The sequence below is a fragment of the Cicer arietinum genome, chromosome 2, assembly GCF_000331145.2.
Source record: "Cicer arietinum cultivar CDC Frontier isolate Library 1 chromosome 2, Cicar.CDCFrontier_v2.0, whole genome shotgun sequence".
Taxonomy (NCBI): domain Eukaryota; kingdom Viridiplantae; phylum Streptophyta; class Magnoliopsida; order Fabales; family Fabaceae; genus Cicer; species Cicer arietinum.
In genome coordinates this window covers 48,569,707-48,581,535 of record NC_021161.2, presented here as the reverse complement: position 1 = coordinate 48,581,535, position 11,829 = coordinate 48,569,707, and the positions used below count along the sequence as shown (strand labels likewise).

The following is an 11,829-nucleotide window of genomic DNA, read 5'->3' as shown; positions in this document are numbered from 1 at the left end:
AAAAGGTTTGCCAAATTTATTGGTCAAACCTTGTACTTTTTCAAGTATTTGATATCCAGTCGGTGCTAAAGGAGCTTTACCTTCCTCTGATTTTCCATTGAATGCATTTCTCCACCCACGATACTGATGACTATAAGGTAAAAATCTACGATGTCCAAGAAACACATTCTTCTTACAATGTTTCAACCGCATCCAATTTGTACTCTCTTCACATATAGGACATGCACACTGACCTTTAATGCTATATCCTGATAAATTACCATATGCTGGAAAATCATTAATTATGCCGAACAACATAACCCTTAAATTGAAACATTCTTTCTTATACCCATCATAAACTTCCACACCTGTCTCCCACATACTTTTTAAATTTTCGATTAGAGGAGTCAAGTATACGTCGATATCATTCCCCGGTTGTTTGGGTCCAGAAATTAACAGAGACAACATCATAAACTTACGCTTCATACATAACCATGGAGGTAGGTTATATATTACCAAAATCACAGGCCACGTGCTATGTGAGATGCTTTGAAGACCATGTGGATTCATTCCATCAGTAGAAAGTGCAAGTCTTAGATTTCTTGACTCTATCCCGAATTCAGGATACTCGTGATCAATTTTTGCCCATTGTGGGGAATCTGCAGGGTGTCGAAACATTCCATCTCTAATTCTTTCATCTGCATGCCATGTCAAGTGTTTTGAATCTTCTTCACTGCGATACATGCGCCTAAATCTTGGTATTATAGGAAAATACCACACGACTTTTGCTGGAGTAGATTCTTTCTTCTTATATCGAGAGACATTGCATTTCGGACACGCCTTAAGTAGTTCATATTCGTTTCGAAATAAAATGCAATCGTTAGGACACGCATGAATCCTTTCGTAACTCATTCCAATAGAACACAAAATCCGTTTAGCCTCGTAGGTCCGACTGGGAAGTTCATTATCATCTGGCAACATATCTTTTATGAGTGTTAATAATTCCGTAAAGCTTTTATCAGACCATCCATTACTCGCTTTTAAGTTGTACAACTTTAATATCGCTGACAGTCTTGTGAATTTAGTACAACCATTATATAATTCTTTCTCTGCATCACTCAACAAACTTTCAAACATTTTAGGACAATCTCGAAGATCTTCTTCAACTGCTTTTGCAATCTCATCAACTCGGTCCGGCTCATATGTATCTGTATCGAAGTCAGTTGAAGCATATGTCGAACTATTCTCAAAATTAATGTTTCCTTTTTTTTTCTCACCATGTCTTATCCAACATGTGTAGCTTTGATCAATTCCATTACATACTAGATGTCCTTCTAATTCATCTTCTCTAACACGTTTTCCAAAACAACATTTTAAACAAGGACAAACTACTCTATTTGGATCTTTTGCATTCTTCACTGCAAACTCAACAAACTCCTTCACTCCAATTTCATACTCTTTTGACAATCGATTGGCTGAAATCCATTTCCTATCCATATTATACCACCTATATAAATGCAGTAACAAAAATAATAAGCTTTCAAAACATATCAACAAGTTTCAAAAAGAAACCAATATCAACTAACAATTTCAAAACAGAACAGATCATGTGGTATGAGTTTTTGACAATTTTTGACAATTTCAAAACATAACAGATCATGTGTAAAAAATACCTTAGACAACGTAGATGGCCGCACAGTACGTAGAGGATATTAGGGTTCGCAACGTATATAATTATTTGAAAGATGTAGAGGATATGAGGGTTTCCAACGTATATAATTATTTGAAAGATGTATTTTACAGCGCTTGTGAAAAAAGCGCTGTAATAAGTAGTTAAATTCAATGAAAGCGGATGTGTTTTACAGCGCTTGTGAAAAAAGCGCTGTAATAGGTAGTTAAATTCAATGAAAGCGCATGTGTTTTACAGCGCTTGTGAAAAAAGCGCTGTAATAGGTAGTTAAATTCAATGAAAGCGCATGTGTTTTACAGCGCTTGTGAAAAAAGCGCTGTAATAGGTAGTTAAATTCAATGAAAGCGCATGTGTTTTACAGCGCTTGTGAAAAAAGCGCTGTAATAAGTAGTTAAATTCAATGAAAGCGGATGTGTTTTACAGCGCTTGTGAAAAAAGCGCTGTAATAAGTAGTTAAATTCAATGAAAGCGGATGTGTTTTACAGCGCTTGTGAAAAAAGCGCTGTAATAGGTAGTTAAATTCAATGAAAGCGCATGTGTTTTACAGCGCTTGCGAAAAAAGCGCTGTAACACATTTACGAAAGCGCTTCCGTTTACAGCGCTTTTTTGACAAGCGCTGTAAAATCCTTATAACGTGATGCGCAAACGTTATATGACCTACTACAGCGCTTGTTTTACAGCGCTTTACATAAAAAGCGCTGTAATAGGTTCCGTTATTTTTAAAATATAATTACAACAGCGCTTGTGTTTAGAAAGCGCTGTAAAATGGGCGCTGTTAAATGTCATTTCTGGCGTAGTGTTTGATTAACAAATAAATAATTTGTGTGATAAAAATGAAACAAAACAATCAATAATAACAAAATAATATGATTTATTCAATAATAATATTTAGTAAAACAGTGTATGACAATATTTTTTGCACGGTGGCTTTAGATATATGTTTCTTGTTCAATATTTATCTTTTTATCAAAAAAATTATATGTATTGATTCAAATTATATAATATATTGATGCAATATGCATTTGAATTTACTGAAAACAAAAATTACGATTATATGAACAGATTTATCACCAAAGTTTATAGCGTAAAATGACAAAATATTTATAAATATGATAAAATCAACAATTAGAAATACATATACCTCCGAATTTATAACGTTTTAACGTCAAAATCATTTATTAAAATTAGTAATTGATACAATTATTATGTCATTTGAACCAAAATGAACATCGTACCACGACATAAAAAATAAAAAAGCGTCACACAAAGACAAAAAAAAAAAACCCAAAAGCAACATACACAAATTCACAACAAAAAATAACTAAATTTGTGTATAAGTGATATGCACTACACAATCAAAATAAGTAAAAAAACAAGCAAGGTAGTAAATAAGTAGTTAGACTTTGGCCATCTCACACGGATCTCAAATGTAACAATAGTAAAAACTAAAAACTTGTAACGAAATAATGAAAGAAATGTATTTTGAATTGAAAACAAACTGAGTAGTTATAAAGAGATATCAAATAATCGAAACAATCAATCAATTGGTTAAGGATACTTTGTTAGACCATTGATGTTCGATTCTTAATACAACTTTGTTTTATGATTTTATATCTTTTTTGTCGATTTCTTATATTTGCATGTCCTCTATGTACGAACTTTATTTATCTTATGATGCTTAATTGTATCGATTTTGATCTATATATTTGATTGAGATTATTTGAAGTAGATTGAATGGTTGTTTTGGTTTAGTTCAAACATAAATTGATGGCATCTATAACACTTAGTTATGGGTTTGGTTTAATTCGATTATTACATTAATCATGTTTTTATAACGTTTATTCACTACCATGATTAATCGAACATTGTGATGTTAAATAAGATTTTTAATAAAATTAAACAAGATAAAATAAACACACAATAATTTAGACGAATGAAAATAAAAAATAAAATAAAAAAGTCATAAATCATTGTCGTTAATTGAAGAAGAAAATAACTTAAAACTTATTTGGGAGAGACACTTGACCTAACTTTTATATGTTGTTTCAATCTCATTGAATATGTTCTCAGTGCAATATTTAATATTCAAAAACCTAGAAATTCAATATACATGTGATCTGAATAAAAATGTTTAAACTCAAAAAATAATTATAAATGGCAGTGTTATTAACTTGAAAACTGTTATTTATGGGTTTTTCGCATGTATTTTTACTCCAAATGGATACTTTTAAGAAATTAAATATTTGAAAAGTTATTGTTGAATTCTACTATGATATTTGGTTTTGAAATTGTCTACTAAATGTATTTTTTAACTCTTGTAATAGATAATTTGATATACAAGTTATTTTTATTTAGGTTAATACCAATTTAATGATTCTAGTAATGTGTATTTGTATTGTATTAAATTGGGTCATATTTATAGAACATGTGAAAATCTTATTTTTATTAAGTTGTACTATTTTTGTAATTATTGTATGTAAGAGTGACATGTTTCAGGTTTTATTATTACAGGGTTGTTGATGATTATTTGTTAATTAATAGAGCAATGAATGTAAATTTTTCTCTTTAGTTATATATAGCACATATTAAATATATTTTTCCATCTCAAAATATATAAAAAATAATATATTTAATTTTAATTTTAATTAAATACATCAGTTTTTTTATTTATATTTTAAAACGAATAAAGTATTTTATAATTCGTATAACTTAAGATTCTATAGATAGAATATTTTTATCTGCGTCAATATTATTTTCATATTTTCGAAATAGGGGCATTTATATTTCATTAATATAGCTTATATATAGTGCAATGTCCGAATGGAATTTTAATTATTCTATTTCATGGTCAATTAATTATAAAACACATATAAATACTTTAGTATAATAAATATTTGTAAAAGATTTACCATTTTATCTAAAACCCGAATCCATATATATATATATATATATATATATATATATATATTTTTTTTGCAATGTCCGAATGGAATTTTAATTATTCTATTTCATGGTCAATTAATTATAAAACACATATAAATACTTTAGTATAATAAATATTTGTAAAAGATTTACCATTTTATCTAAAACCCGAATCCATATATATATATATATATATATATATATATATATAATTTTTTATTATAATTCTTTTTACTTCATACTACATTAGTAATATTTTTTTGTAAAATATATTATTTTCATATACTTTAATTATTATGTATTATTTTCTTAATCGTAACTTATGTACTTATTTTTGTTTATTTCACAATAAAATATATACTTAAGTTTGAAATAGAATAAATAGAAGGTTTATATATATTTTTAATTAGTCTCAAAACTTCTTGTTTTGATTTTTGATATCTGATTTTAGATTAATTTATGTATACCTTTCTAATTTTTGAATAATTTTTTCAGATATATTATAAACATTATAAGAATCTCGCATATGCAAAATTAGAAATTTTAAATAAAATATAAATTTCTAGACATCAAATGCTTAAAAAATTACATTTAATTATTGTATTTTAAATAAAAAATTAGTTTTTTCAATGCGAGATGTTTATAATTTTCTTAACATGATTGCAAAAAGCTTTTAAACACCACAAGGATAGTGATGATTGACGACTTAATTAATTTAAAAGCAGGAACATAAATGAAAATGCATAATTTTTTGGGACTAAAAGTTATATAAAAATGTTGAAAAATATTTAAAAAAAATTATGAACTAAAAATTTATTTAACACTAAGTAAAATTATATTTAAGTTTAGTAAAAAAAAATACTTAAGTTAAAATCTATTATCTTGGAGACGACAATAATTATTCTCAAAAATAATTATTTGGTAAAACAATGATAATTTATAAATATAAATGCAAATAGTGAATATTCAAGAAATAAATTTTACGTGGCAGATGAGTATATCTATAATATTAGAGAACTCTGCTAGCATGAAGTGAAAATAATGTTTGATTGATATTATCTTATGATTAAATATTTTATTCTAGATTTAAATTCAAAACATAACAAAATTCATTGAACAAAATTTTGATCGCGGCTAAAAACATAAGTTACAGTAACAGAGTTGCTAGAAGGGATATTTCGCAAAGCACGTTAAATATTTGTGTGACATTATCTTTCTTCTTACATGTTTTTTATATGCTTGATCTAAGATTCTTGAACGTGTAAGTTAATTTTGGGTGTGTATTGATTTTCACAACACAATTAAACATGTTACACAAGATCTCTTTTGCATGTTACAAAGGCGATTTCAACACACTCCCTCTTTAGTAGCATTTGTAATTCCTTTAATATAATCGCAATCTTATTTTAGAAAGGTAAAATTACTCCAAATTGTTGTTTAGTTATTTAATGTAATTTTTGAACTTTTATTTAGTATTTTATCTTTTCAACACGTTACTTTTACTTGATCTTAAATGTTAATAATGGTTATCTCATTTGACATGAAATTGTCTTTCTATAATAATTTTTGAATTATGATTTATGATTCAATTAATGTATCAAATCGCGTCACAACTTATTAGTTTTTGTCTTTGCAAATAATTTTAGGGTTTGCATTCAATATTAACCTTTCTAAACATGACTATTATTAACTTGTAAGATATCATTCATAAAAGTGGTGGAAATTTGAGGAGAGTTCACATCCTTGAACAACCATATGACACAACACATTTCTTAACAAACTAATTTAATAAGTATTTATTTCTCATATGGTGTGGTTGATGAGAGTATTTGATACATAATAAATATTTTGATTGACTATAAAAGCATGCAAGTGATACAATTAGGCAACAATCTAAATTAATTGAAAGCCAAATTTAAATTAGATTTTGTAATCACTGAGGATGCAATTTTTTCTAAGTATTGTATGACCTATGTGCTACACAACTACAAGCTCACGTAAATACTACTTTAAGATTTGTTTCACCTCCATATGATGTCATGTAAATACTACTCTAGGGTGTGATTTGGAGTTTATGAGGGGATAGCTTTGAAAAAATAAATATAAAGTGGAAAGAATAAAAGATTTGGAAGATATAAGGGAGTTTTTTTTAAAATAATTATTTAATTTTTAAGAATTCGAAAATTACATTGAATGATGATTTTTGAGAGTTTTGGAGAATTTTGATAAATTCTCAAAATCCTGTTTATACTGTTATAATATTTATCATTATCTTTGTTAAATTCTTATAAATTTACGATTATGTGTTACACATATTGAATCAACTCGCATGTAAATAATCTTTTAAGTAAACTTTGATATAATCGATAGACTTTTGAATTTGCCGGAAGTTCATAAATTTACATTGATTTTACTTTAAATAATGATTTTTTTTTCAATATTTTTCGTAATTTTCAATTCATCGTAATATATTGATTTTAAAATATAAGTTTACACTATTAGAGTATGGATTATAAAAAAAAATAAGTTAAATATATTTTTAATCTCTATAAAAAATATATTATTTTTAAATAATATTTGGACCTAACAAAATTTAAAAATTATTTGTTGGGGATTAAGAGTAAACTAAAACAAACAAATTCTTAGGACTGTTGTGAGGAATAACTATAATGGATCAATGCGAGTTTGTTGGTATTTAAAATTCTACTACAATATATTATTTATTTAATAAATAAAAGCTTTATTATGGAAATAATATATTGAATTATTGTAATTCTAATATAGGTTATTTGAATAATAGGTAAACTCTCACGAGTTTACAATTTGAGGTTACTGGTCAAATTTATGTGAACTCCACAACTTTGTATTAATTTTTTAGTTTGACGGTATTCATACTCCATGCTATATCAAAATGAAAAAAATAAAATATGGATTAATTATTTGTATTGTAAAATATTATAGAACATTATATCCAACCGATCTTCCATGTTAAAAACCAAGAAGTAACAATCGGTCAAATTAATGTATAAAAATATGAGTTTTTTTTCATTATTATAGTGAATCATTATAACAATTTTTTTTTAAAAAATAGTATCTGGTAGGACTTGAATAAATGAATATATTCAATGTATTTGAATGAATTGATGCAATTGCAACTGTCAAGTAGAAAAGTTTAGAAACAAATATATAATAAGCACTAAATGAGACTTTTCTTTTTCTATCAATTTGAAAATGTAATCAAGTGAATTACTTAGAATATAAAATATACTAGTAACTCAACTTAGGTTAAATATTTTAATACTGAAGTCAAATATTTTGTTCAAATTCAAACACAAATATGCAATTAAGTGAGAATTTATGATGATATTTATCATATATTTTATAAAAAATAATAATATAAAATACACAACTAATATAATTGATTATGTATAAAATTAATGGTAATAGGACATATAGTTAAATTATATATTGAATATATAACTAATTATGTATATTTAGTAAAAATATAAACTAAAATAATTTATGTATATACTTAATTGAAATTAAAAAAATAATCAAATTATATATTAAATATAATTTATACTAAATTATATATTGAATATATAATTAAGTATGTATACTCAGTCAAAAGAATATAATAAAATAAATTATGTGTATAATTAATTGTAATAGCAAATATACAATATTGTTATATTATATTATAAGACACTATTATGAAACTTTTTATTTTTCCATACAAAATAATTTGAATTTTAAAAAAATAAGAAGAGAGGATAATGGGAATTGAAAATACAAAATTAATGAAAATTTGATTTTTCCATACAAAATACTACCTCCTTCTATAATTATAATTTTATTTATATTTTTTATTCCTAAATATAAGTCTTTTTGCAATTTAGTAGATTCATTTATTATTTATTTTCCAAATATATCCCTTATTTTATAATATCAATTTATCTTGGAAGATAAAAAATTAACATTGAATATATATTTATACAAAAAAACATAATTTAGAAATAATCATGTACAAAATATATACACTAATTACACTACAAAACAAAATATACTGTCTCGATTTTTATATATAGCCATGCCAACATAATCCGTATAAGATCCTATTGTTAAAAAAACTTGGTCTTTTATATAAGATCTCTTTCAAACTACAAGAAATATTAATTAGTATTTTTTTTTTCTTTTAATAAAAATATTTCTAATTAAAAGATTGACCGTTTCTGTTTTAATAATTGAGGAAATTTTTTAAAATGAAAATGTTAATTATTTAAAAATTTAATGTAAAAATAAATTTTTTCAATTATTACATAATGATTAAATATATCTTACATAGAATAGAAGCGTGAAGATAATAATTTATAACAATCATATACAACATATACATTAATTGCACTATCAAGTTTTTTTAGTATAGCATGCAATATGTGTATATTAAAAGTGAAGTAAAATATTTTTGTTTTGACCAAAGGTAGTACAAAAATATTATTATTATTATTATTAATTAATAATCATATTTGTTTGAAAATTGTAATAATATGAAATATTAAATACCAAAAATAAGCAAATAAAGAAGAGAAAAGAAATTTCTCGTTGTTGTCTCGAGCAAATTGCATAGCAAAATCAATATAGTTTCTTTCTGGTGATCTCGTCTCTCCCTCCCATTGTTGTCGAACAAGCAAGCACGACGCGAGGTCAATTACTACAATCATCATGACCGTCATGACTCCTGCTCCCATTGACGTACCTCACTCTTCGCAACTCTCTCTTTCTCTTTCTCTTTCTCTATTACCTTTTGTTCATTTTTTTCGTTCTTCAATCACTTGCGTTTTCACAATTTAGCTTCTACTTTTTTTTCTTTTCATTTTTGTTTTACTGCGTGGTTTTTATTTAATTTATTATTTTGTGTTTGCGGTTGAATTGATTGCTGTTTCGTGTTTTTGTGGTTGTAAGTGACGGGGTTTTCGTCTAGGGGTTGTGGTTTTGAACTTTTGATCTTTGTATTGTTGAATTTGCTTCAATTTCGATGCATTTCGTGCTTGGATTTTGGGGATTTTATTAGGGATTGGTTTCTTACTGGATCAGAGGTAGTGTGATTGTTTTTTGTTTTTTTGTTCATTTTTGTTTGTAGCAAGAGCAGCAGCAGCAGGAGGATGAGGAGATGCTTGTACCGAACAGGGTGCCGGCACCGACGGATTTGGTTGAGAATAATAATCATCAACCTATGGATGGTACTGTTTAATGCTTTCTCACTCTTTTGATTTGTGGATAAACTGTTTTTTTTTGTCACTCTATTGATTGTCTTTTGGATCATTTAATTGAATTGATGTTAGAGTTAAGGAAACCACTTCATGCATTGTTTGATTGCCACAAAGAGAGAGAGAGGAACTAAGTGATATAAACCGGTATTGGTGTTACCAAGTTTCCCTTTCAAGAGAAAAAGTAAGGCTTGATTGGTTTGAGAAAACATTTATCAATTTCTTTTGAGTTTAATGACTATGCACTGACGATTTAAAATAGTTTTACACCGTTATCCGATGGGAACCCATCATTTTGGTGTGTAGGCCTATTTAGTAACCATCTTTTGAAAATAACTATTGGCTGTCAACCACATACTCTATTTTTAACTATTGGCTGTAAAACTTGTTTGCCCTAACGATGCATATTCTTTTTTTAATTACAAAATGCTACACAATGTTCAAATTGTTTTAAGTTTTCAAAGATCTGTAGAAAAAATTAGAGAAAAATTATGCAAATCCTTGAAAGTAGCGAACAGAGTGCCATTTTAAAAGTTAAAAAGTGAAGTCAGAAAATAAAAAACAGTTTTTTTCCCTCAAACCAAACAGGTCTTTATTTACTGTTGGTTTACATTTTGGTAATGTATGTTTGTTTCAACATATTTATTTTAATTTTTTCTCTTTCCCGTTGTTTTACTCATCTTTCTTGGGAAGCTAACATTGGGTTCAGTTAGTTCAGTTATGACAACTCTTTTTCTGTTTTGTTTTTTATGTTTACTCTTCCAAGTTTTGAGCTAATTTAATATAGATATTTAATTGCTCTTTTCATTTATATTGATGAACTTTAGTTGTTACTCAACCTGAAACTGCCAACACCGTGGATAGTCAGCCTGTCGAGGATCCTTCACCATCAAGATTCACTTGGAGAATTGACAACTTTTCTAGGATGAATACGAAAAAGCTCTATTCAGAAGTATTTGTTGTTGGGAGTTACAAATGGTATTATGCTTACACATTCCCTGAGTCAATTCACAATGTTCACTTTTCTATTTCAGTAGACATGATCTACGATAGGAATCGTAAGATACTATGCTGTTGTTTGATCCAAATAGCCCACTCTATCTAGTGGGGCAAGTGATTTTGTTGTCGTTATATTTGCTCCCATGTGTTTTTATCTTCACCTATCTCTCCTGATTTTTTTTTCCACTCTGAACAGGCGTGTACTTATTTTCCCAAAAGGAAACAATGTGGACTATTTGTCTATGTATTTGGACGTTGCAGATTCAACTAGTTTGCCGTATGGTTGGAGTAGATATGCACAGTTTAGCTTGGCAGTAGTTAATCAAATCCATAATAAGTACTCTGTGAGAAAAGGTAACCTATTTAGTTTGTTCCTTACAGTTGTTACGAGATGAACTGCCATGCATGATGTAGAAAATGGCCTTACTGGAGTTAAAAGCAAATACTGTTGTAAGATGTTTGTTGTGACTGAAAGAGAATTTTATACTTGGAAAAACCATTTTAAGCTTCCATTTTCTCTTAGAAACCCGCATGATTTTGGTCGATTGTTTTCATCAAATCCCCAGAGTAATACCTCTCTGTATTTCGTACTCCTTTCATATGCCATTTCTGATCAACCCTAAATTTATGTATCTACTATCTAGTGGTACAAAGATTTTGTTGATATAAATTTTATAGCCTGACCAAATTGGTTTCTCTCCATAAGTCTTCCGTCTTCTGATTCAAAAATTACTTCATTTAACTTTTTTACTAAATTTGAAACTACTACTTCTATATATATAAGTTAGAATCTTTTCTAAATCTGGAAATAATTGTATTACTTGTTTTGCTCGGACCTTTTAGTATTGACTTGCTGAATAGAACAAGGGTTCTGCTAATGATTATCCTTTCGGGAACTTGTTAAGGTATAATGAACAACAAGCATTTAATGCAAGTATGCAATTTAATGCATTGAGAACATACAAATTCCCC

The 11,829-nt window shown here is 27.1% G+C and overlaps 1 protein-coding gene across 1 annotated transcript in view; it reads left to right on the top strand.

The window, feature by feature from the left end:
- The first annotated feature begins 9,183 nt into the window (after positions 1-9,183).
- LOC101500491 (ubiquitin C-terminal hydrolase 13-like) overlaps positions 9,184-11,829 on the top strand; it is a 20,935-nt gene continuing 18,289 nt past the window's right edge. The window contains exons 1-4 of the mRNA XM_004491083.4: positions 9,184-9,343; positions 9,732-9,831; positions 10,686-10,836; positions 11,054-11,211. Of these exons, the coding sequence (XP_004491140.1) occupies positions 9,314-9,343; positions 9,732-9,831; positions 10,686-10,836; positions 11,054-11,211 (439 nt within the window). The 5' untranslated portion in view covers positions 9,184-9,313. The remainder of the gene's footprint in view (positions 9,344-9,731; positions 9,832-10,685; positions 10,837-11,053; positions 11,212-11,829) is intronic.